At 50.7% G+C, this 25,530-nt stretch overlaps 2 protein-coding genes across 5 annotated transcripts; both read right to left on the bottom strand.

The window, feature by feature from the left end:
* Positions 1-898: 898 nt before the first annotated feature.
* Positions 899-14,426, bottom strand: SRSF4 (serine and arginine rich splicing factor 4). Of its 2 annotated transcripts, XM_040535041.1 has the most exons (6): positions 14,262-14,426; positions 6,861-7,003; positions 5,875-5,987; positions 3,919-4,133; positions 2,500-2,583; positions 899-2,342 (listed from the first exon to the last, which is right to left on the bottom strand). In XM_040535041.1, the coding sequence occupies exons 1-6, from the start codon at positions 14,366-14,368 to the stop codon at positions 1,547-1,549; spliced, it is 1,458 nt and encodes a 485-aa protein (XP_040390975.1). In that variant the 5' UTR covers positions 14,369-14,426; the 3' UTR covers positions 899-1,546. The 2 variants fall into 2 exon arrangements, with proteins under 2 accessions (XP_040390975.1, XP_040390977.1); XM_040535043.1 differs by lacking the exons at positions 6,861-7,003; positions 14,262-14,426 and adding an exon at positions 6,309-6,496.
* Positions 14,427-16,529: 2,103 nt separating this feature from the next.
* On the bottom strand, positions 16,530-24,591 carry MECR (mitochondrial trans-2-enoyl-CoA reductase). Of its 3 annotated transcripts, XM_040535065.1 has the most exons (11): positions 24,477-24,591; positions 24,193-24,368; positions 21,497-21,594; positions 21,292-21,423; positions 19,684-19,827; positions 19,493-19,595; positions 19,022-19,124; positions 18,538-18,611; positions 17,999-18,059; positions 17,429-17,501; positions 16,530-17,315 (listed from the first exon to the last, which is right to left on the bottom strand). In XM_040535065.1, exons 2-11 carry the CDS (start codon positions 24,321-24,323, stop codon positions 17,152-17,154), a joined length of 1,083 nt encoding a protein of 360 aa, XP_040390999.1. In that variant the 5' UTR covers positions 24,324-24,368; positions 24,477-24,591; the 3' UTR covers positions 16,530-17,151. The 3 variants fall into 3 exon arrangements, with proteins under 3 accessions (XP_040390999.1, XP_040390998.1, XP_040391000.1); XM_040535064.1 differs by having other exon boundaries at positions 24,193-24,587; XM_040535066.1 differs by lacking the exon at positions 24,477-24,591 and having other exon boundaries at positions 21,497-21,633; positions 24,193-24,351.
* Positions 24,592-25,530: the final 939 nt, after the last annotated feature.

Raw genomic sequence — 25,530 nt, forward strand, 5'->3', positions numbered from 1 at the left:
GTGCTTTGTTAGGAAGAAAAACTCCTGGAAAATACGTTGAGAAAAAATGAGCTGAGGCTCTTGCCTCAACTCCAAATCGCACTGTGTGTAACTAGAGAAGATGGATTCACAGCTGCGCAGTGCCCAGAACAAGGGCTTGTTGGTGCTATCCGTGCTCGTCCCACCTGGTTCAGGCTAACACCTTCTCATTTATAAAGTCACGGTTTGTAACTGAAATCCCAAACCCGCAATCAGGGATCGTGAAATCAAAGAACCACCAGAAGTAAACAGCTGCAGCAGCTTTGCGTCCTCCTGCTGAGTGCGCTAGACTAGAAAAACAACCGTAAAGGAACCATGCTTCTTCCCCCTTCGTTTCTCAGAGGTGCTGTAAGAAAGGCCAACTGTGCAAAAGAGGAAACAATTGAACTGATGTTTGACAAAAAAAAAAAAAAAAGCAAGAAGCAGAGAAGCACGTTCTCCATGCCAGCCAGGCTTACCTTCAGCATCAGCTGTATAAAGAGTAAAATGTTTTGGGACAAACAATGATTTGAGTTGACTCGAGTCTAGCAAGTTAAATGGTTGAAAAATTTTCTTCCTTGTATTATGGAAGCTGAAGCACACTTCATTTCGTTTATACAGACAATGGAAAACAGGCTTGTCACCTTCATTATTGTTTCTGGTTCATTTTCATGTATTCTTCTTATTGCAATGTTACAGCTCCAAACAACACAGTAAGTGTTGCTGGAGAAACAAGTTCTTTTAACTGGATTGTATTCGAGTGCCACGACTACATATAATATTAAGTGGCTTTCTAAGAGAAGAACCCATTCTTTAAGTAACTGTTCGTCAAATTCAAGCTTACACCAATCAATATAAAGCAGCGACAATCACAACACAACTTCATGTAACCACCGTCAAATGTCATCAAGCAAAAATAGTCTTTATTCAAATTTCATGGAAACAGGGATCACTGTACTTTGCAAGACGGGGAAAAATAAAATAAAAAAATTTAATATAAAACAAGGATATTGTCACAATACCAGAATATGGAACTCTACTTTTCCCTACAGATTACTGCAAGTACCTTTTTTTCCCCCTTTTGACTGTGCTATTCACAACTTTAAGTCCAAAAATATGAAACAAAAGTGGTATGAAACTTAAGACTAGCACTTCTACTAAATGGCATACATCAAAGGGCATCAATTGAAGGGCAAAGATTGTTGAAGCCATCATACCTACCTATCAGTCGTCATTGCAATCTCATAAACCCACCAAGGTGCACTGCTCATTCTCTGTAAGGCTCTTCCTGGAAAAAAGGGCAATTTCGGTGCTCTAGGAAGAATTATATTTAAGGAGAACCTTTCTACAGGAGAGTACATGAGCTGAACAGCCTTGCACCAGAGGGCATTACAGGGAGGGAGCAGTGCAGTTAACAGTGACAGACACACCGTCAGGGTAGTTAAAAATATACAGCATTGACATGTTTTCTACTTCAATCACTTGTGCTACAACTACCAAACATGTACAAAAGACTTCTCCGATCGTTCCAAGCATGGGTGCGGCAAGGTTAGGATCTGGAGCGAGACCTTGACCGTGAACGGGAGTGTGACCTAGAGGCAGACCTAGACCTAGACTTGGACCGGGACCTAGGTTTTGAAACAGATTTTGACCTGGAACGAGAATCTGATTTGACGTTTGGTTTTGACTTGGAAATTGACCTAGACCTGGAGCGAGACACCTGATGGGCAGCTGCATCCTCACCCTCCCCTTTTGCCTCCTTTTTGTCAGACTCCGATTTTAGATGCTCTTTTTCTTTGGAGACTGACCTGGACCGCTCATGGCTGTCCTTCCTTTTCTTCTTGCTACTTGATTTGCTGTCTCGCTTGCTGCGCCTCTTGCTTTTCTCACTCTTGCTGTGGCTGCGGCTCCTGCTTCTACTTCTGCTGTCATCCCTGCTTCTCTTCCTACTTTTCCTTTTGTCCTTACTGTGGCTCCTGCTCCTACTCTCGTCTCTACTCTTGCTCCTGCTTCTAGCCTTGCTAATGCTCTTCTCCCTGTCTTTGCTTCTACTCTTCTCCTTGCTCCTACTCCTCAAGCTCCCCCTTGTCTCTCCCCTGTCCTTGCTTCCACTCCTGCTCCTGCTTTTACTCTTCTCCTTGCTGCGGCTCCTGCTCTTTGCTTTCTCATCACTGTTATGGACAGTGCCCTCAGATTTATCTTTGCTTTTGTTCCGTGATTTCTCTGCACTCCTGCTGCGGCTCCTACTTTTATCCTCTTTACTTGGAGTCCTGCTTTTCTCTTTTTGGCCTCTGCTACGGCTCTTGCTTCGACTACGGCTCTTGCTTCTGGAACGGGACACAGACCTGGAAGTACAAAGGCAACACTTTAGTGCAGCTTGCATTTGACTACCACTCAAATACTGTGCATAAGGGAAAAGAAAAACAGTTTTCCCACTGCAAATTTAGGATGATGCTTCTCATTTAAGTGGGTAACCCGATTTGTTCCACCACAAAGACATACCTGGATCTTGATCTACTCTTGGAGCGACTACTACTGGCACTGCGGCTCCTGCTCTTATGAGAATGTCTGCTTCGAGAGCGAGACCTGGAACAGAATCAGTCAGCTCAACATTAACACACGACCATGGAGAGCTTGTGGTCTCATGGACCCACGTGGGTAAAAGCCCATAGTATTTAGAGCACCTTCTGAGCAGCAGAAAGAGTGTATAACACAATAAAGTTACGATTTAGAGTACCCTTCCCCCTGCTGTTCATCCCCCTGCTGCCATGTCTGCAAGCATGCAACACTGCAAATCTCAAAGAATTACTTAAGTCAGAAACCCTTTCCCAATCAAGTCAGAGGTTTGACTACAGCGAGACATTAGGATAAAGCTCTCTGCTCTTTCAGTACGGAATGCCGTTGGGCAACACCCACAGATGGTTTCCACTTTCCACCCTTCAAAAGCACAACCTGTTTGCCTGCAGCCTTCCATGAAGCTTTAAAAATTACTTGTAAACTAAGGGTCACTATTTTCTCAACCAGCTTTAAGTGGGACAGATGCAATTGGACTGCCAATGGCATGAAATCCTCCCACCCCTTTAGCTTTTGAGCACGTAGCCTATTTTCAATGACGTTTGGCAAAGGTCTTTTGAACTTCTGAGAAGCCCTGGAGCCCTCAGACAGGAGGCACAACACGCCAACATTTCCTTTACTGAAGGCAGGAACAGGTACGCTTCATTTTGCAGCTCATTGCTATGAACCAGTTACAGAGCTGCTATCTGCTGACCTGCACACACTGCTCATGAGTGCAGAGGACATGAGAGAACAGTGGGAATCACAAGTGATTGCGAGAGGAAAATCCACACGAAAACAGGCTTTAATTTTGTAAGCAAGTTGATGCAAGAACAGTAGAAGCTGGCCTGGACTTTACTACAACAAAGTTCTATCCCAAAATGGAATACGGTGCTGTGCTGAAGCACTTCTCTCGGTCACCTAAAGAAAGCAGTAAATCTCTAGAAACAGGGAATAGGTGGGGGTTTCCACACCGAGAAAGAACTGTTAGTCCTGGTGCTTGTAGCAGAACACAGTGTTCAGAGCAGAAGTGTTAAAAGTACCTTCTGTTTCCCTCAGTATGCACAGCTCCACCTGCCATGCCGTGCTCCTCTGCAAGACAGCAAGGACTAGACGACGCAGCTGGGAGCAGCGGTAGCACACTGTGTTTATATATACACATGTGTTTAGCCAGCGGTACCCATGTTCACTAAAGAAAACACCTCTGAGAAGAGGTTTCATTTCCCTTTGTTACTTCCTGGTAACTAATAAATTCTCAAAACCAGACTTATTGAGAACTCGGAACGCTTCCAAGGTATTTTGGAACCTGCTGCATATTCTTGTAATTGCAGTTAGATTCAGCCCGAACTACATTATAAAGAGACATACCTTGAATGGCTTCGGCTTCTGGAATAAGAGCGGCGCCGTCTTGATCCAGGTCTGTCTTCCACTAATCTAATCTTTCTGCCATTTACTTCTGTCCCGTCCAGCTTTTCAAGGGCTCTTTTCATGTCAGAATAGGATTTGAACTCAATCACACCTTCATTTTTCCTTCCTTTGTGTGCATCTGCATATGTCACTTCCCCTGCCTGACGCATATAATCCTGGAGGAAGAGGACAAAATAACCATTGCCTCAAATCCAGAGTCAGGCTTCCAGGCTCTCTTCATCTCTGCAATGATGCTTGCATAGCCTCTTCTGGTCACACTGACATCGGCAAGGGTTTTAACCAAACGGCATTTGCAGAACTAAAGCCAAGATTTCTGAGCAAGCCAAGTAGTACACTACAATTTCACATAGTTTGTGTGATGAGAACTAAGACAGCGTTGGTATTTTGAGGCAAATAATCTAGCGTCTCCCAATATCTAATATCAATACGGTCAGGACTATGATAAATTTCAAATTATAAAAGTGATTCAAGAAATAAAATGCTCTCTAAATCACGTTTTCAAATGTAACTTGGGAGAAGTAATGTACTTAAAGGTTAAATATGAAAAAAACGCCTCACACGGGCGAGAAGGCTATCGGCAAGCAGACTTCCCTTTGTCCTCCACCTAGGTCATTCATCTCATTCTGCTGGAAGAAAACCCCACACAAATAAGAGCTGAATTAATTTTCCTACTTCATGCTACCTGACTTCTGTGTTTCAGTTACTACACACATCCTCCTTGCTCAGAGCAAGCTGCCACACGGGGCCACCTCAGCCCCCGGGGACTTGGGCTGCAATGGGAACAGCACACACCAACTTGGTTCCCTTTGGTTTTGACCCAGCTACTCCCCTCTGAAGTACACTGAAATGAAAGCTGGTCAGAAAAGCAACGCATCCAGTAGGGGATTAACCATGCCATGCTCTACTTACAATTTTTAATACCCGAAGCAAAGACAAGCTATCGATGGTGTGAAGCATTAACAAAAGACATTGGAGTGATCTCAGTACGTACCTGAACTAGTGTTACAGTCAACTACAGACCAGTTTGTACTACGTCAAAGTTTGTTTAGAACAAATTTTACACATCCTTAAAAGAGAACCATAAAGAAAGCGTTCCTGTAAGAACAAGTGTTTTTAACCATTGCTGCTAGGTTTGGTAAGGAAGCTGTCTTTCTGCACCTGCTATTGGAATTCTGCTCCCTGTCCTGTTCCCCCAGTACACGATGCAGATAATCCTAAATCAACACTTCAGCGCCAGGGCACTCAGAGGTCCTGTTGTCTACACGGTGTTACCCAACACTTCCACTGCTGAGAATCACTTTCCATTCCTTCAGACTTGGAGAAAATATTAACTTTTGGCAGAGATTTTGCATGACTGCTCATTCTGGAAGCATCCTTTCCCTAAAGCTGCCTTCAAACAGCTTTTCACGGAGTGGAAATTCTTACAGAGATTGTGCAAGAACGATGCTATCTTTTCCAAACAGCTCCAGCACCTTAGAAGCTGATGGGTAAAAGCCAAATTGACAAGGACAAACTCCTTTGTCTCTAGTGAATCCTACCACTAGCCTGACTGAAGTCTGTTTTGACAGGGCTTGAAGAGAAGATACAAATCATCCGTACGTGATGTTGGTTTATTAGGGAGAAGTGTTTCTCTCCCATCAGCCAATGACACCAAGCCTGCAACTCCCAGTGTTGCACGCAACATTAGCGACTTTGTATATGCAAATAGCACACCTTCAGTCAATATTGATGTCATTACTTCAAGTCTACTTGTATGCACATGAGCACACAGACTTACTAACAAGTTGGAGTTGAAAAAAGACAGGTGTATATGAGTTTTCTTTGATGAAACAGAAGCTAACCTTTTTACCCTTTGTGCTCTTTAATAGAGAAAGGGTAAAGAAAGGGGCCCCATACCTTAAGATCTTGCCAACTGCAGCGGCTTGACAAATTTTCCACAATCAATCTGTATTCTGTACGGGTAGGAGGACCGTACTTATCTCTTCCGCTTCTTCTATAACCATATCCACCTTTAGGAGGTGACAAGCAGACAGCAGTACTTCAACTAGGGAAATGGAGCACTCACTCTACACCCCCAGACAAAAGCGTTCTGCCCCATATGTTTGCAAATCCATTAAAAACTCACCCACCCGCTAGTCTAAATTCAACCCCCCTTGTATAAAACGTTACGAAGATAAAAAGCATTAAAAAGAACTATTGCGAGCACATAATTAAAACAAAGCACAGAGTTATAATTACGATAAGATTAACATGCAATTAAGTTTAAATTATTTTTTTAAAAAAGTTTGAAAGAAGAAACCAAATTAAGCCAGTTGACTAATGTTACTTACATTGCTTACAGGTTTTCTGAATATTTGACATGAATAAAGATTTTCAGGCACCTATTTCAGATTAATCTCATCTGTCTCTAACCCTTGGGATCCTCACCACCCAGGTCTAATGGGAAAAGGTTGCGGTCGTCACATGGCTTCCTTTTTTGGTCAGCCAAGGGCCACAAGTTCAAAGAGCCACTCATGGAAAGGTAACCCAAGGTCAGCAAATGGAACAGGCAGTCATCTTAGCCTCAAAGGACTCTTTTAATTAAAACATTGAGGTCTTTGTTAAATCTATGTTAAACATCACATTGCAAATAAACCATTAAAATAGTTAAACGAAATGATAATAATAAAAATAGTACAAGAAAATGTGTTTATTCAATTTATCAATTAAAATACTTTAATACAACAAACAAGTTAAATGTTCAGATCAACAGTTACATTTACAGTTACAGAACACTATGCACAACTTCATAGATAAAAATATTTTTTAAGTTACTTTTAAAAAACAAGCAAAAATATTTTATTTAAAACAAGTCACGGATACAAATGCATTTTAGTGCTTACTGCGTCCAGAACCGTAACTGCTGTCACGCCGTGGGCCTCTGGCATGCTCAACGATCACTCTCTCCCCACAAAGATCTTTACCATTTAGCTCATAAACAGCATCATCTGCGTCTCGCAGATCATCAAACTCAACAAAGCCATACCTAGAGAGAGGGGAGGTGGGAAAGAATCGCTCAGAAGTGAACCGGAGGTGTCTGTACTGCAAACAGCTCATCCCAGGGCAGCTCTCTGCAGAACCCCGAGGGGTACACCTCTCGTGCCGTCCTGCAGATCCCCGAGGGGACCCCTCTTGTTCCATCCTGCAGACGAACGCCAGCTGCAGCCTGCAGGTCACGGCCACTACACCCACTACGTACGGTGCTCTGCTGCTCTATGCAATACATCTGCTCAACAGCAGTAAGGCTGAAATTGCATGTAACAGGTACTGAATTTGTATGATCCACGGATTAAGATTTACCCTGATTTTTGAAGAGCCTCTTGTTCCGTTCCTGGTTCTGTTGGGCAGCTACCATAATTCCTGCTCTTTAAATGGAAAAACTCAATCACCTCTGTAAATACACTTTGTCTGCACAACCTCTACGGAAGGTCCAGCAAGAAAGAAAATGTGAAGACAAGCCAGGAAAAGAGATTTTCTTTTAATTAGACTCATTTTGCTCTTAATACTGATGATATGGGTTGGAAAAGCACCACGCTCATACAACAGATCCTACACCTGTTGAAATATCTGCAGCTTCCCATACACTGCTGAGAAAGCGCTTTATGCCCAGCCAGTTTCTAACATCCTAGCTTTTCAGACAGCATGGGAAGCCCAAACCTTGGTATTGGATTTAAAATCCAGCAACAGTAACCAGGAACAAGTTCCTGGGATGAACCAAGAGTGCAGCTGTGGCCAAGATGCCTCACAATGGCAGCACTGGGTGCAGGTCCAGAGAAAAACAGAGAAAGTCTGTGTTTGAAAACATCCACTGCACTAGCCTTGCTCATGCTTTGAGATCAGACAGACCAAGTGCAAGAGGAAAATATGCAAATTAAAAAAAAAAATGACAGAAGTGCTTACTTTCAACATTCACATCAACTTTCTGCCATTTGTTTCCTCCTACCAAGGATGCAAAGATGCCTGCAGACCACCGCTTGCCTGGAAAGTTAAAGCCAGCATTTTCAGCTTCATCTTCAGAGGTGCCACAGACATCAGTGCGAACGTCAGGCTGCTGCAAGAGCCTAATCCCTGCTGGCTACAGATCTCAGAAGACTGAGCGTAGGTTTCTTAAATAATTTCTTACAGCTGGTGCTCAGGGACAAGCTGGTGACTTGCTTACGGTTGCAGAGCAAGTTCACCGGAGCACTGGAGTAGAACTCAATCCCGCCAGTTCCTAAACGGGCAGAGTTAAACACCTATTTTAAAAAACAACATTGTGTAAAATGCCCATTACCCAAACGGGTCTGACAAAGAGGACAGAAAGCATCAGAGCGCTGTTTTTCAAAGTTCAACGCCTATCTGCAACTGCAAATCATTTCTCCTTCACTTACCTAAGACCCAAGTCCAGGCTTCAGAGCCTCCCGTGCGATACCTGGTGATATTGCAGCCCTGGGCAGTACCGGAGCCTCTTTCCAGCTGGCTGCGACCTCTCTGGTTGCTGTGGGCAAACACAGACCCTGAACTCGGGTCTTAGCAAGCCAAGGGGGGAAACATTTGTGAGTGCTGGTGGTTTAAGTCATCCAGAATAACAAATCTACGACACGAAAATGCTGGCCTCCTCTTTTAGGTCACTAAATTTTTAAGCATTCTCACTACCTCCAACAAGCGATGAGCTGCCAGCAGCTAGAGCTTTGCTAGGTAACGTTACCCGCATTAACCAGAGTTAGGGAAGAATCCAGGGATCGCAGAGAGGTAGCTGCAATCTCATGTAAGCTCTACAGCTGCACAAACAAAATGTGTGATTGATTTATAACTGAAACAATCACAGTCATTATAAAACCATTCTGATAGGACCTTCCTTCTCTCTTCGCTTCGATTCCAAAAATAGAGCAAAGAAGCTCTTACGTTTAAATGAGATGTCACCTAAAAGCAATTACTTACAAGGTGAAGTGCCTGGCAGGCACCCGCCGTGCACCTTCAAGACACTAAATTTCCAGACAAAGCAACAGAGCAAGCATAGCGGAGGGATATCCGGGTTTGATCGGAGCACGGCACTGACCTTGCTCCTCTCAAAAATACCCCCAAGAAGGCTCCTGAGAAGCTCACAGTCCCCTGCATCACACATTGGACAAAACATGGCCCCATCAGCAGCACCTCGCAGTCCAGCATCCACGGGCTGAGCCCAGGCACTCAGCCTCCCTCCCCTGGGGGGTGCATTTTTGTTGTTGTTCCCCTCAACGCTCCCAGGAAGGTCCCACCGAGAGGATTTTGTCTGGCTAAACCTTGATGGAAGCATTACGCTCCTCCTCCTCACTTGTTCCAAAAGGAAATACTTAACATTTACCCAGCGCTGTTTGTTCTTTTCACCTGGGAGCACATAAAATGCAAGTAGCCCTAGAATAAGACGTTACTGTAATAGAAAAGGAAAAAGCAGGATTTACAAGATAAAACTTCCAGTTACTTTAAAAAAAAAAAAACAACAAATAAACAAAAACCACAGGACAAGCTTACACAAACCTTGAAAGAGATTGCTGGCTATTAAAGACTACTAAAAATCATATCCCACACCACTCATAAATGAAAGTAATACTGATCCACCTGTTAAATATGTATAATATTGCACCATAAGATCCAAAACTGTGAATCAAAAACCTTCAGAAGCACGGTTTTACACCACAGAAAGACACGACTGCTGACACAGCCTTAACTACAGCAATCTGAACCCGCTGTTATATGACAGCAGTGCAAGTAAATCTTCTTTTAAATGTCTACTATTACTACTTCATATGCGGCATAAAACTACTTACTAAAAATGTCAATGCAATTTACTCCAGATAATGTGAAGCTACACCATTTTCTGCTCATGTATCAAAAAGAGGAGAAAGCTACAGAAGGCTGTCCTTATACCAAGCAATTCCAGCAGACTTGATGTCCTAGAAGTTGTTTTTTTCTTAATAACCCAAAAAGAAGGAAAATGTAGTTTTCTGAAATTGCTTAATACCTGAAATAAGAGGAAAAAACCTCGTTTTTGTCCCCTTTCAGCTGCTCCCCACCTAGTGCTGTCGAAGCCCTCCGCATCCTTCCCAGCTGGCTCCGCAGCCTCTCCACGCCAGCCCACCAAGCGCCAGCCCACCAAGCGCCTGCCCGAAGCTCACCTCTGCCATCCACCAGGTGCCAAATTTCCCCCACTGCTCACGAGTGGGTAGAGCCCAGAGCCCAAACCCCATGCCAGGAGGGCCTGCGAGCTGCTCCACCTGCCCTTGCCTGCTGGAAGTCCGCGGGATTCCCAGGAGTGCCTCCAGTCCAGCCAAGCTCGACCTGTGACTCCACACAGGCTGTTCCTCAGCTGTTCTGCAGATCCCAAGGAGAAGGAAGAGACCTGGCTCAGCTCCTGTCCTGCTCTCAACAGATCAAGCTGGCAGCTTCCTTAGCTTTACACGACAATTGCTTCGTGTGGACAGACACTACCGAAATGAACTTGGCTCGTGGCACCTCACCATCCCTCTGAATGAGTGAAATCGGGCAAGCACGCATCAACACAAGCAGCCACGGAAGGAGAGGCACGTGCAAAAATCCAGTCTTGGCCTCAGTGTCATTTGGAACAAAGAATGCAAAGAATGAGATGCTTCCAGCCCTAAAACACGCTCCTGGAAGTTAATTTGTTAACGGCTTACGGTCTGTCCCCATTCTATGAGTCCTCCTGCTCAGCCGAGGCTACGACCAGGAGCGGGACAGCCTGGGTGTCATCAAGGAAGTCTCTTCAGACAGCTTGAAACATAACACTCATTTAAATGAGTTACTGAAGTCAAAAACTCCGAAAATATTTAAATTGCAATACTTAACATTTAAACTACTTAAGTATAACTTAAGATCTGGTAGTGATTCTTGGAAGTTCTTGCAGTAATGACAAACATCGCCAACAATCTCTGGGCTTCTAACAAAACTGAACACTATAAAGCAAAAGAAAATGAAAATCTCACCTTAATATGAGTAAAGGAAAAAAAAAACAACACTGGAATTGGAAGGTCACCCTTCTGTCATCTAGGCGCACTGGGTATCGCTACGTAGTGACACCAACTTGATTTTTTAAAACTCGCTGCTCTCACTCAACGGGTATTAAATATTCTGGTGGGAAAGGCCCAGGGAAATCAGATCACCTCTCTTTAGGCAACAAACACAGATTTTGAGCCTGGCTAGATGAAAGAACTGAAGTTTGAAGCTTTTAGCTTTGATCTCTGTCCCTCAACGTGTTGGAGAAGTTGCGTCCCTCCAACCTTCAGGGATTTTACCGGATGAAACCATGCGTGCTCGACAGCTGCTCGGGGTGATGCAGGGCAGGTGAGCACACAGGTAGAACTATTTTTTAAAGCTAGAGCAAGATTACAAATTGGTTTTGCACCCAGTGAAAGCTTTCAGCTCTTAAGTTATTACTGCTAGCTTTTGGCATGTTTTTAGAAGATAGAAAAAAGCAGGCTGAAAAGTCCAATTTTCTGGTCACTTAATGCACGGCTCCAGTTGTCAATGCAGTTCTGAGTAAGAAAAAACATGAAAACTATGAGCATACAACTAGAAATTGCAAACTGAAATGGAGAATCCTACAGGAACTGGATTTTTGTTTTCCTGTCCTTCCCTCGAGTAAACACTGCTCCAAGGCTTTGAATTGCAAGCTTAAATTACAATTAGCAGCAACGGAGACCCAGCTAAGCTTTTAGGACTCTACCGAATCACATTCCAGTTTCATCCTCTTGCTCAAGCATTTCAGCTTAACTGCTAAAATACTGAAAGGCTAATCTCTTGCAGGCTGAGCACTGAAGATAGCCCACAAGTTTTCAGAAGAAACTGGAAGACTCTTTAAGTTAAACGCTGTGCAGTCATTCCTAATCATTTGCTAAGCACTGCTAAAAATAAGCTGAGGAGAAAGGATCAGAGGGCAAACAAAGCCAACGGTAGAGTAACCTGGCAAAAACAGCGCAAGACTAACCCAAGCAGAAGGACGTAAAATCTGATAGTTTGAGTAAACTGTTGTCAAACTGGAATTTAAAAACAAGCCACTAGTAGTTCCTGTATCCCTCTACCATCAACTTTTGAACTCTGTCTCCCCCAAGTGAACTTACACGTAGCTCCAGAGCCAAAGTCATTTTGGAATCTCATTCAGGATATTCTAGGGCTGTGCCCTCCTTCCCCCTCTCTACCCCGAAGCACCCACTACAACTCACACTCAGGATGCCGCAAGTCTGACCTTTCAAGCTTTGCCTGCTCAAGCTCACGCACAAGTTGACTCCGGCCCCCACTGCATCCCCCCAGACTATTTCCAAATATTCTGGGATGGCAGGGCTGGTCCTTGATAGCTACTGCTCAATAAAGCAAGAAGACAAATCCATTAACTGCATCGGACACGTAATCTAGCAGTTCTATGTCTGTTATTAAAGTCTTTTTTCCTCTGACATCTGTCTGAAATAGAAACATTTCCTTTGGAGGTTTTGTACAGCAAGAGGAAAACCAACTACCCCTGCACCTTCAAGGATGCACAGCAGAACTGAAATATTCAAGCACTTTGTTTTCTAGTTATGGCCAATCTTCAATACCACCTGAGGCTATGTTGGTCAAAACACTGACACGTGCACACTCGTTTGTTTTAACAACGGCTTTTATTCATCTTATAAACCCGTTATTATGTCTACCTACCAGTAAAACCAGTGCAAAAAGCTTAACGAGCCTTTTCTTGTGCTCCAGGACTAACTTCTACGAGAGATTCCTCTTCTCCACTTCTAAAGCAAAATTAATAATTGCCTCTCTTGGCTAATAACAAGAAAATCCATATTCCACTCAGTCCTCCTAAACAAGACTTCAAGTTGGGTTTCTTGTAAAGATGCCAGCGCTCATTAGGCCGGTAGCTTTAGATGTTGGGAAAAGGGGGGAAAAAAAATAACAATTTGTTTTTCTCTTGAAAATCCATACTTGAATGTCTTGGGCAAGTCCTGGTGGAGCAGCATCCAAGACCTCTAGATGCAGCCAGGTGGCCTGACTAGAACAGCACACGTAAAGCACACGTTACAAACCGAGCACGACTCTGGGGGAAGGCCGCCCACACCAGCCGCTGCTCCTCCCGTTTCCCCCCCCCATCCCCATGAGCCGGGCACCCATGGGTGCTCAGGAGGAAGCGGGTGTTTGGCTGCAGACCCCGGCACCTGCATGCGGGGGTCTCTGGTCTGTGCCCCCGCCAGGGCCACAGGTGCTGTCAAGGAGCTTTTACAGATGGGTTCGCACTGGGGGTGCTCGCCCTAAGGGGAACCCCTCCCTCAGGGAGCACGGGAGGGCCATGGGGACCCACCCCCTAAAAACAGGACCCCCCCCCAACGGTGCACAGGCATCCTGACACCCTCATTAGTCCCATTACACCCCCAATTACCACACAGGCCCATTACCACACAGGCCCAGGCACTCTTCTCCCCCCCCCCCCCCCCAAGAGGGGACCAAGGCACCCTGACCCCCCAGTTAACATAGTAACCCTGACACCCTCCAAAACCCCCCTCCCTCAGAGGGGACCCTGGCACCCTGACACCCCCATTACCACAGAAACCTTGCCACCCCTTTTCCTAAACCCCGCACACCCCAGAGACATCCTGACTCCCCTATTACCATAGGAACCCAGTCACCCCTTCCCCCAACCCCCCAAAAAACACCCCAAAACCCTCAAATCCCCCCCGAGACTTCCTAACCCCCCATTACCATAGAAACCAAACCACCCTTCCCCCCAAACCCCCCCAACTCCCCCTAAAACCTCCCCTGAGGCACCCTGACCCCCCCATTACCACGAAAACCCAGCCTCCCTTTCCCCAACCCCCCCCCCAAAACCCTCAAATCCCCCCCCGAGACTTCCTGAACCCCCCCCCGTTACCATAAAACCCCAGTCACCTTTCCCCAAAAATCCCCCCCAAATCCCCCAAACCCCCCCACGCACCCCTGAGGCACCCTAACCCCCCCCATTACCATGGAAACCCATCCACCCTTCCCCCAGCCCCCCCCAAAAACCCCCCCAAACCCCCTCCTAACACCCCCCGTTGCCATAACAACCCCCCCCACAGCCCCGTATCCCCCACCACCACCCCAAAACCCCCCTCACAGGGGGCTCACCCCCCTCCCACCCCCACACGGTCCCCCTGTGCGCGCCCCCCGCCCCGGGCAGCGGGGCCCGGCCCCCCACCCTCCCTCCCCTCAGGGCCGCCTGCGGCCGCGCAGGGCCGGGCGGGGCCGGCCTCACGCACCCGTTCTTGAGGTCCACCTCGAGGATCTTGCCGTAGCCCTTGAAGAAGCGCTCCACGTCCCGCTCCCGCGCCTGGTAGCTCAGGCGGCCGATGTACACCCGCGGCATCGCGCCCGGGGGGGGGGGGGAGGCGAGGAGGGGGGGGGGAGTAAGGGGAGGTGTGTGTGTGGGGGGGGTAAGGGGCGGGGCCCGGCGCGGCTTGGCGTCACGGCGCCGGGAGGGGATGGGGGGGGGGGTGCGTCCGTAGGCCCCGCCCGCACGTAGGGCTTGGGGGCTTAAAGGGGTAACGGCGGGGGGCGCGGGGGTGGTTGAGGGGTTGTAGGTGCCGGCCTTATGCAGGAGGGGGTAGGATGGGGGCTACCTGTGAGGATCCCCTATGAGGTCCTGTGAAGACCCACTATGAGGACCCCCTATGAGCACCCCTATAAGGACCCCCTATGAAGACCCCTATGAGGACCTCCTATGAGGTCCCCTATGAGGACTCCTGTGAGGACTCCTGTGAGGTACCTCATGAGGACCCGCTATGATGATTCCCTATGAGGTTCTGTGAAGATCCCCGGTGAAGATCCCCTATGAAGACCCTCTGTGAGGACATCCTATGAGGGCCTCTATGAAGACCCCTATGAGGACTCCCTATGAAGATCCCCTATGAGGTCCCCCTATGAGGTCCTATGAAGACCCCTATGAGTTCCTATGAGAACCCCCCCACACACATCACAACCATCGATCAATTAAATGCTGAGAACCTCAGTGATTCCTTCCCCTTCCTCTCCCCACTGAAAAACACCAAAAGCCATGTTTTTGCCCCCAAAATGTGAGGTGGGCACTGTAACTGTTCTGTGGGATGTTGCTTGGTATGAGGATCCTGCTCTGAGTGCAGGTGTGCCCCCGGCACCCCCTGCACGGGCAGCAGGCCTGGGGTCTCAGCAAGCAGCCAACCCTCCATGCAATGAATTTGGGGAGTTCCCAGCAGGACCCAAATACCTCATTTCATATCTGGGCTTTTCCCCGCTTTGCTTTCCCAGGTTCTCACTGCCACATCCTGCAGCAAACCTCCCCCAGCTGGACGAGGGCTCCCATGTGGATTCTCTGGTGTCTGCTTGGGGCTGAACCCCACTTGCACACAAGCGGCTCCCCACTCTGAATCTGGGCTCACAAGGCTTTATGGCATGCCTGCAGGGTCAGCTCTTCTGTCAACAGGGAATAAAAGTATATTCCTGTCTCAGGATGTAGATTTGGGGTGACAACCGCTGCTTTTGGGGGTTTTCGGTGCTAACAGGGTAGAGCCATCCCTCTCTCCATACATTGCCCCAAAATGTGTCTGTGATCCTACAGCAGGGTTTAGCAGGGTGTGAATAGCTCCCATGTGGCCAGCCCAGCTTTCCAGGCTGGAAGATGCCCGCAGGCTGGCCTGGTGAGATGAGCAGCACCGAGCCCCCTGCGCGAGGCTGAGGCAAGCAGGAACACTGTGGGATGGATGGGGAACGGAGCAACCCCAGTAACTGACAGGGTGATGGAGGAGCTGAAGCGGGAGGGTGTCCTGGCTTGTGTCAGGAATAGCGTGGCCAGCAGGAGCAGGGAGGTGATCGTCCCCCTGTATTCTGCTCTGGAGTGCTGTGTTCAGCTTTGGGCCTCTCTCTACAAGAAGGACGTCGAGGCCCTGAAGCGTGTCCAGAGAATGGCTACGAAGCTGGTGAAGGGCCTGGAGCACAAGTCCTGTGAGGAGCGGCTGAGGGAACTGGGGGTGTTTGGTCTGGAGAAGAGGAGGCTCAGGGCAGACCTCATTGCGCTCTGCAACTGCCTTAAAGGAAGGTGTGGGGAGCTGGGGGTCGGCCTCTTCTCACAGGTAACTAGTGATAGGACTAGAGGGAATGGCCTCAAGTTGTGCCAGGGGAGGTTCAGGCTGGAAACGAGGAGACATTTCTTCTCAGAAAGAGCGGTCAGGCGTTGGGATGGGTTGCCCAGGGAGGTGCTGGAGTCACCGTCCCTGGGGGTGTTCAAGGAAAGGTTGGACGTGGTGCTTGGGGACATGGGTTAGTGGGTGACATTGGTGGCAGGGGGATTTTGGAGGGCTTTTCCAGCCTTAATGATTCTATGATTCTAAAGGAGAAACCAGATGCAAAGGCAGGTTTCTCCCTCTCACAGGATTTGCATTTGTGCGAGCAGCTGGCTCCAGCACATTCCTCAGTCCCTGCTAGAGCCTGGTGAAAGCATGGGAACAGGCAGGGGCTGCTGGGGCAATGCAGGAAGCAGGCAGGACACGCAATGCTTTGAGCACGGAAGTTTATTGGCAGCATCTTGCAAAAATAGACATATATTAGACACTGATTTTCAAGAGGTTTCTCTGTGCCTTGCATGATCAGTAGTGGCGGTGGTTCAGTAACAGCAGCAAAACTGAATTCAAGTCCAGGTATTGCAAAAGTCACATTGGAGGCTCTGGCTGGTAAGCTGCGGGGTGAACCCAGGGATGGGGACCCGAGTCCTATCCCTGCACTGTCCCCTTGTCCTACAGCCAGCATGGGCACTCCCCTAGTCCTGCCAGCACTGCATGTGCTGTGTAGGGAAAAAAAATAAAAAAATACAATACATATTTTTAAAAAGTGGTTTTGCTGTGTAATTCAGTCTGCAAAGAGAGAGACTCCTTTCCCTTGAGATGGTTGAGGGAAGAGCCCGGGCTTTCTGCTGCAACAAAACTAACAACGAGCTAAAGCGAGACCGAAATCTCCTTCCAGAAGCAACCCCAGCCTGTGTGCATGGTGCCACCTGGGCAAACTTCCAGAGGCTTTTAAACCTTGAACTGGGCACCCAAAAATAAAAAAGGAACAAAACAAAAAAATCAATGGATGTGGAGCTTTCCCTCTGCAGACGCCAACAGGAAGGCCCGCGAGCAGTCAGAGGAGGAGGACCTGCTTGGAGGAGGTGAAGGGCTGCATGGAGGCCACCAGGGCTTCCCTGAAGTCCTCCAGTGGGACCGTGGTGCAGGCGGGCGCGCCGAGCTGTCCCCTCCGCACCAGCTGGCACAGGGCATCCATCATGCTGGTCAGGCTCTCCTTGTCTGCGAGGGAAGAAGGGGACCGCTCTTACCCAGCCACATCCCATGGGATGCTGTCCCCAGCCCTGCTGGCCACCTCTGGTAGCCCATTGTGGTCCCTGCCCCTCTCAGCTCACCGTGCGCGTGGTCCTTCTTCCACTGGGTCATCCAGAAGCCGCGCAGCCTCACGTCCCTGAAGATGAAGGCGCTCTGCGGAAAGCGGGAGGTGAGATCTGGCTCCTCCCGACCTGTTCCCAAGCCCTTGTGAGTGTGGCAGGAGGCAGCGAGGAGCTTTGCTCAGAGCTCTCCTTTGGGACAAACCCAATTCGGCAGGTTCATGTTAATGCAAGACCTCGCACCGCAGCGCTGAGCTGCTGCAGCTCTGAGGGGCTGCGTCTTGTTGGGATAACACCAGGTTTCACGTCAGGGCAGAGCTCAGACACGGCTCCAACACACGAGATGGGTTTGCATCAGGGCAGATTCAATGCTTAGCATCTGCGTGGTTGTTTCCATGCTGGGATTTCAGAGCAGCCCAAATCCGCCATAAGTGCAACCATACCGGAATGCAAACCAGCTCGTCCCATTATAGCCCCAATCAGTTAAAAAATAAATAAATTTGGGGTCTCTGAACGTGACATCCAGACAGCAGAGTGCAGCAGAGGATAAGCCAAGCCCCCGTGGGCACCAAGAGCATCCCCGGTACTCACCACTGGCACCGTCACAGGCTGCTTTGCCATGCCCCCGTAGGTGACCATGGTCCCTTTGGGTCTGCGAGAGGAAGGGGGCATTGGGTTACCCGTGGTCCCCGACACGCAGCTTTGGCCTTGCAACCTCTTCTCCATCATACCCAAACCCACCGCTGTATGACGAGGCTGGTTTCACACCACAGGCTCCTCCAGAAAGCCATGAGGATCTGCTTTCTAGAGCTGCCCTCCTGCTCGCACGCTGGATTTGCAGCTACATAAAGCAGCCAGCCATTACACGTGGCCAGGACCAGACAGACCTCCAACTCCATAACTGGTCCTCAGATGTCTCCTCCCTCATGCCACTGGTAGAGTTTGAGACAAGCAAGAGGATGGTGATGCCAGGTTAACTTTAACTCCTGTTTTCCAAAACAACTTCTCCAAAAATCTCCCCTCATCAAGGACTGGCATCTGCTCTTGATGCCCCTGGTTGCCACATGCCCTGGATCTGGAGCAGGTCCCAAGCTCACGCCACCGCAGCCATGGGGCAGAGCCCAACTTACTGCAAATGCCGCAGCATCTCCGTCGTGCTTTTGCCTCCGACACAGTTCAGGGCGAGCCGAGGCTTTGGGATGCTCTGCAAGAAAAAGGGGAAGCTCCAGCCTGCAGGGCTCAGTCCTGGTCCAGAGAGCTTGGGTGAAAGCCCTCCGTGGTGGGGAGCACATCCCAGCCTGACACTGGTGTGGAAATACTTTGTGAAAAGCACTTTGGGACTAGGAGTTTGGCGAGTTTAGGGCATGTTTGTATAAATGGATGGGCAAATACACGAGGTAAATACTGAGTGGCTTAGAGAAGTGCAAGAATGCCATTTGTTAGCTTTGTATCTGTTCTTAACGATTTACAGCGTGGCCATCACATTGCCTGCCCAGAGATTAGGAAAAGCTTGTTTCACATTTGTCCTTTCTACCATCCTCGCAGCTCTCCTCGAAGCACTGAACTGCGGGGCAGCCCTGGATGGTCTCTCTGGGGGGCTCAACATCGAGGTACCTTAAATATTTCTTTCATTTCTGGCTTTCTCAGCACGTCCTCCGTGATGACGTGGTCTGCGCCCAGGGCCTTCAGCCTCTCCACCAGCTTCGGGAGATCAGGTCTGGGGGGAGAAAAAAGACCCCATGAGGCAGAAAGCAGTGTGTCCCCTTCCCCTTCCTCCCACTGCGACGGGGCTGAGGACGAGGCCTGGCACAGCAGAGGCTGGGAGGCACCTTCACAGGACCGTGGAATGGCTGAGGTGGGAAGGGACCTCTGGGTCTCCCTGCTCCCACCCCTGCTCCAGCAGGGCCACCCCGAGCAGGGGGCCCAGCACCACGTCCAGATGCTTTTTGGAGATCTTCAAGGAGGAGATGCCACCTCTCTGGGCACCTGCACAGCACGGACGGGCTTGTGATATTCAGAGGGAACCTCCCCTGTCCCAGTTTGTGCTCAATGCCTCTGGTCCTCCTCCCATCCCATGGCACTCACCTATCCCTGACCACGTTGATGGTCCTGACGCCGGTGGCTTTCGCGATCTGGATGACAGCCTGGCCCACGCCGCTGTTGGCTGCGTTCTGGATGACGGAGTCACCTGGGGAGCAGAATTTCAGTGCAGCCGTGACCGCCGGAGCTGCAGTCCCCTCCAAACGCAGAGCCGGAGGCCCGTGCATGCAACGTACCCGGCGCCAGGCTCTCGAAGTCGGACAGCATGCGGTACGCCGTGCACGGGTTGACGCTGAGCGTGGCGGCGCACAGCAGTGGGATGTCGCTGGGCACCTGCAGCAGGCTCGCCTCGGGGAACACCGCCTGCGTCCGCCACGTCCCTGGGCATCGGCAGCGTTTCGTGAGCAGCAGGGAAAGGAAAGCGTTAGGAGACCCCGGCTCACATCAGAGCCTTAACTCACGCTGCTGCAGCATCACCTCGCGGCACGCAATCTAAGCATCGGAGAGCCAATTATTAAACATTTTCCCATATGGGTATAGCCAAGATATTTAGAAAGGTGAAGAAAGAGAAAGCTGGCAGTGCCTGAAACAATTTGCAGGCTGGAGGTAAGGCTGCACTGGGGTTGCAGCGCACTTTTCTTCACAAGTTGGTGAGGAAGAGGCACGAGCACCCCAGACACTCATTCCCTACGTATGTTTAAGAGCAGTTTTGCAAATCTCCCATGGTTGAGCCATCAGCATATTTGCCAACACCTTGTGCACCAGGGAGCTTAAAGTCAGGACTCCACCCACCACTTTGTGTGACGTGCCCAAAATCCCAGGGTAAGAGATTCCCCCCATCCGTACAAGCACTGATCGACTACGATGCTGAACACTGGGCTTCCAGGGGAAAACAAGCCCTCTTGTGGAACATCCTGCCCTGCGCCTCGGCAGGACCCTGGCGGAGGCAGGAGTTGCTCCCCTGCTGCCCACGGACAGCAGCTTTGTCACCCAGAGCAGCCCCATCACTTCCCAGACGTGTAATGGGACCGGGCTCCCTGGGTGCAGAGCTAACGGAAACACTCCGCATCCCACAGATGAGCCCATATATTCAGAGCCAATTTACTTAGATTTAGTGACTATGTATTTATATCTGATTTAACCCCCTATCATCCATTTACTTTTTTTTATGCTTAAAAATATCACATTTGGATCTTAACTAGATAACTTTCCTTCTCCCATTAAGCGAGAAATCCTTTTAAGAAGAAATAGGCAAGGAACAAGCTGTTAAGCTAAAGCAGAACTGACAATTTTTCTGGCCATTGGCATGTTGGAGAAGCACGAGAGGCATTTGCTGGAAAATAAATTCCCAAGCTTTCCCATCAGAGCACTATTAGGGAGAAAACTGTAATGAGATATAACTCTGACCTTGCACAGGTTAAATGCTTTATCCCATGTCTTTAAAGAAGCTCTAAGTAGACGTGACAAAACGCAGTTGTTTCCAGAGGAGAACAGATTGCTGCGATGCTCTATAACAGTGCAGAAGGCCCATAAAGGGTCTGCACTCTAGAAAAGTAAATTATTCCTAAATTGAAGCTTAGCATATGCAACAGCACTGCCAAAGCTCCCAGGGTGAGCGCTTCCTTGTGGTGCTTAGGGACATGGTTTAGTGGGTGATGGTGGTGGGGGGGGGGACGGTTGGACCAGATGTTCTTGGAGGGCTTTTCCAACCTTAATTATTTTAGGATTCCTCCTGGCTGAGGGCATCCCATGCACGGGAGCCAGGCGCTGGGGACATGCATGGTCCCAGTCCCGAACCCCCCCGGGAGGGAACGCCAAGCACCCAGCCCCGGGTACAAACTCACCAAGTCCAGCATCAGCCGGGATGACCCAGTCCCCAGGTCTCAGCGCCGTCACACCGGGGCCGACCTCCAGCACGCGCCCGACGCCTTCGTTCCCCGCCACGGCCGGCAGCGGGGCCAGGATGGCGTAGGTGCCTGCGGGGAGCGCGGCGAGATGCAGAGAGGAAGGGCAAGGGTTCAAAGGCAGTGCCGGCAGCGGGCAGGTTACCTTGGATCATGTTGACGTCGGCCGGATTGATGGGGGCTGCCAGCATCTTGACGTGGACGTCCGAGTGCCCCAGCCTGGGCACCTCCAGCTCCTTCAGCCTGTGCGGGGTCACGCAAAGGAAGACTCAGTTACGGGACCTAGGAGAGATTCCTGTATTACCTACACAACGCATCCGGCCTAGGATAAGCAGCACCATTTTCCCTCGTCTCCTCTAGCAAATAATAAATCAAACAGCACCTAACGTGGCACCTCCACTGCTCCTCAAACCTCCGCTCCCAGCACCTTCTCGCATCAATTATAGGAACGAACCCAAAAGATGTCCTGCACAGAGAAGAGCCCCTCCAAGGAGAAGACATTCCAGCCCCTTTGCTACCAGACTGTTTAAAATCCAAGGAAAATGCCCTTACACCAAGGTTGGCTGACTTGGAAGCACAGAACCACCTAGGTGGAAAAAGACCTTCAAGACCATCAAGTCCTACCTCAACCTGACCTACGGAGTCCCATCGCTAAGCCAAGCCCCTCATCGCTAACATCCTCCCACCACTACACCATTCAGCTCAGCTCCCTCCTGCCGTGCATGGCCACGGGGAGAATTGCACAACATTTTTTGGCCACCTTGGGTCTTGCACCCTCCTGGCAGCGGGGTCCTTCCAGCAAAGAGGACTCGGAGGCGCGGGGAGGCGTCCCACCACCCAGGGATGGAGCAAGCTCCTCCAGCCTGCACCACGAGGCACCCCAGGGGGAAGAGGAAGCTGACTGCTGCCTGACCTATCTGCCGGCCGGGGCAAAGCCATCCAGAGGCGCCCATTTGCAAGATGAGGGCAATTTGAACTGCATTTGAACGAGCTGGTGGCTCTGCAAAGGAGGTGGCACAGACCCTGTGCGCTGCCAATTTTAAGAGCAGTTATTTGCCGCAATTACATGCTGCTAAGTACGTGTCATTAGGAACAATACACTGAATTTCCTTCACAGCTTGTCCTGTGCTGGCAAAGTGTTTTCCCCTTCTCTCCTTGAAGCTGCCTGGGTGATTTGGAGACTTGGAGTTCTGGATTAAACACCTCCCTGCCCTTGTCAGAAGGCTTTTAGCATGCAGGAATCTGCTTTTTGCTTTGAAACAAACCCCAAACTGCACTGACAGCCTGTGGGAGGCTCCCAGGAGGGTCCAAAAACCTCACTTCAAGCAGTTTGGGATCAGAGACCTGCAGGGTACAGCTCTGCAGCTGCTGGGCATGGCCACGCGTGCTGACCTGTGGCTTCTGCTCAAAACCTTGCGTCTTGGCAAGGGTTCCCCACGAGTGATGGAGCTGCTCGTGTGTTTGAGGTCTGGGCAAAAAGCCTCACACAGCACCAGCACCACAGGCAGCCCAGCACCAACCTGCCACTTGGGTTTTCGTGGAAAAATCAGTTTTATAATTAAAAAAAAACACGGCAAGATTTTTGACCAAGGCTGCAGAACCCAACCACCCAACGCTGCACAAGAAAGCATCGACATTGCACAAGGAAGCCGCTGACTCATTTGGGGTTCATCCCACCCCACCAGAGCATTAGGGGAAGTCAGACCCACAAGGGCATTTCCAGAAATCTGCAAAAAAGACAGAGAGAGAAGTCACCCAGCACGAGCTGGGTCTTGCACAAGCAGCAGGACGAGAATGGCTGTTCCTGTCTCACGTTCCCACTGCGTCCCCTGCAAATCTCAGCAGCCGCCAGTGCCGGTAAGCACCGTTACCCAACTGAGTGGTCCAAAGACAGAGAAACCACCCATCTCACCCCAAAAACAGGGGTTCGGGGTCTGGATGCACCCAGATAACGTATCTGCACCTCCTGTGTTTCTACATGACTCCAGCCAGTTCTGCTGGGTCAGTGCATCCCCAGCATTTCCTCTCTTGAAAAAAAAAAAAAAAGGTACAAAAATTTCCCTTTTCCCAGACTTTTTGGTCATTTTATGAAAACCTTGAATAGCTGCCGTCCCCTGGATGTCACCCCGCAGCATTATACTTGAGGAAGCAACACTGATTTGGGCCCTGCATTCATTCCTGGCCCTGAACACCCCTAAACTGGGGACAAAGCGGGGTGCAGTGGTGCTGCAGCTCAGCACCTCCCCACCGACCCCCAATTCTGCGATAGCAGGCTCCCCGGCAATCACTGGAGACCCCCAGCCTTGCAGAAATGTGGGTGAAAGGGGTTGGGGGTGCACCCCAAGCTCTGCCTGCATGCTGGGGGGCCTCTGAGCACCCCTAGCATGACCCCATGGGCTGGGTCTCCACCTACGGACCTGCACCCACCCCTGCCCACTGCCCTGGGGGTGGGCAGCCCTGGGCCCCCCCACACCGTGCACCCCCAAACAGCTCTGCTGCACCCTCTCCACATGTATGCCCCCCCGCCATACACCTCCACCTCGCCCCTACACCTGCCACCCCCCCAAGCTCAAAGCACCCCCAACCTGACCCCCCTGATTTGCACCCCTCTATACCCGCACCCCCTTGCAATGCACCCCCACAACTTATCTGCACCCCCTGCAATGCACCCCCATTTCCACTCCCCCCATACCCCATTTCCTGCAATGCACCCCCCCAAAATGCACCCCCAGTACCTGCACCCCCCATACCCACATCACCTGCAATACACCCCCAATACCTGCACCCCCGCTCTCACTCCCCCCCCCTTCCTTTGCCACCCCCCCCCCGTGCCCCCCTTACTGCAGCACCCCCGCGGGCTCCCCGTGCCGCTCATAGAGCAGCCCCCGCGGGGGGGGGCCCGCCGAGGCCGAGCGAGCCCGCACGGGGGGGACCCGCGCCCCTCGCAGCGCCCGCGCTGCTGCCCGCTGCATCCCGGCACGGCACGGCACGGATCCGGCACTGCTCAGGCTCCGCTCAGCACGGCTCGGCTCGGTACGGCACGGCACGGCTGGGCACGATTCTGGCACGGTGTGGTACAAGCACGGCTCGGCACGGCTGGGCACGATCCTGGCGCGGCACGGCACGGCACGGCACGGCACGGCTGGGCACGATTCTGGCACGGTGTGGTACAAGCACGGCTCGGCACGGCTGGGCACGGCTGGGCACGATCCTGGCGCGGCGCGGCACGGCACGGCACGGCACGGCACGGCCGCCAGTAGCGTCACGGGGGCAGCACCGCCCCGCACCGGGTCGGCACCGCCCCCGCCTGCTCTTAAGGCGGCCTCGAGCCGTGCCGAGCCGTGCCGTGCGTTGCCGTGCCGTGCCGTGCCGTGCCTTTCTTTGCCTTTCCGTGCCGTGCTGAGCCGTGCCGAGCCGTGCCATGCCATGCCTTTCCTTGCTGTGCCGTGCAGTGCCGAGCCGTGCCGAGCCTTGCCTTGATTTTCCGTGCCGTGCCGTGCCGTGCCGTGCCGAGCCGAGCCATAGCATCCTTTGGAGCCGCCTCCTGGCCGTGCCGGCTCCGTGCATGGTGGGATGATTGCTTAAAGCAGCGCTAAGAGAAACCCTCGGAGCAGTGATTGATTTCGACGTTTTGCATAATTATCCCGGAGGAGAGGTCTCGTTTATTCCTCCAATTAACGCCGGTTACATCGGGGGGAGGAGGAGGAAGCCGAGGTGCCGCACGCACCGAGGGGCCCCTCGCGGCACAGCACAGCGAGCAGAGGTTTTTAAAAATCATTTCTTCTTTCGTGTCTGGATTTGGCTGCTCCAAAGGGGCAGCAGCAGCTCTGTGAGTGAGCCCTCTGCAAAGCCAAGCTCCCGCTCTGCTCGTCACCCTCCTCGTCCACGTACAATTAGCACGTCCCTTCGTTAACACCATCACCGGCGTGGGAGCTTGCCCGTGGTCCCACACCAACAGCGACCAGAGCACCCAGAGCGTGCGGCTTGGTTAAAAACACAACAGCCGAGTGGGAAATGCTCCAAAAAGCAGAAATCCAGGGCAGCTCGGTGGGTGTCAGCCTCGTGGGGAGCCTCGTGTTGGCCACCAGCAAGTGCTGCACGCCGTACCCGTACCTGGGCACGTGGCTGCAGCCTGGACCCAAACCAGCAGGCTGTACCGAAACCTGACCTGAAAGACTG

Source organism: Cygnus olor, chromosome 23 (genome assembly GCF_009769625.2).
Source record: "Cygnus olor isolate bCygOlo1 chromosome 23, bCygOlo1.pri.v2, whole genome shotgun sequence".
Classification (NCBI taxonomy): Eukaryota; Metazoa; Chordata; class Aves; order Anseriformes; family Anatidae; genus Cygnus; species Cygnus olor.

What these genes read in the sequence shown, in the direction of transcription:
- MECR (XM_040535065.1), bottom strand. Translation starts at nt 24,323, where the DNA reads ATGCAGCGGGCAGCAGCGCGGGCGCTGCGAGGGGCGCGGGTCCCCCCC. An exon ending in GAGCCCGCGGGGGTGCTGCA is followed by an intron (nt 21,595 to 24,192) that starts GTAAGGGGGGCA and finishes GACCCCGCACAG; the next exon opens with GCTGAAGGAGCTGGAGGTGC. An exon ending in ATCAACGTGGTCAGGGATAG is followed by an intron (nt 19,125 to 19,492) that starts GTGAGTGCCATG and finishes TTCTCCCCCCAG; the next exon opens with ACCTGATCTCCCGAAGCTGG.
- SRSF4 (XM_040535041.1), bottom strand. Translation starts at nt 14,368, where the DNA reads ATGCCGCGGGTGTACATCGGCCGCCTGAGCTACCAGGCGCGGGAGCGG. An exon ending in GAGGTGGACCTCAAGAACGG is followed by an intron (nt 7,004 to 14,261) that starts GTGCGTGAGGCC and finishes CCCTCTCTCTAG; the next exon opens with GTATGGCTTTGTTGAGTTTG. An exon ending in AAGAGTAGATCAAGATCCAG is followed by an intron (nt 2,343 to 2,499) that starts GTATGTCTTTGT and finishes TTGTACTTCCAG; the next exon opens with GTCTGTGTCCCGTTCCAGAA.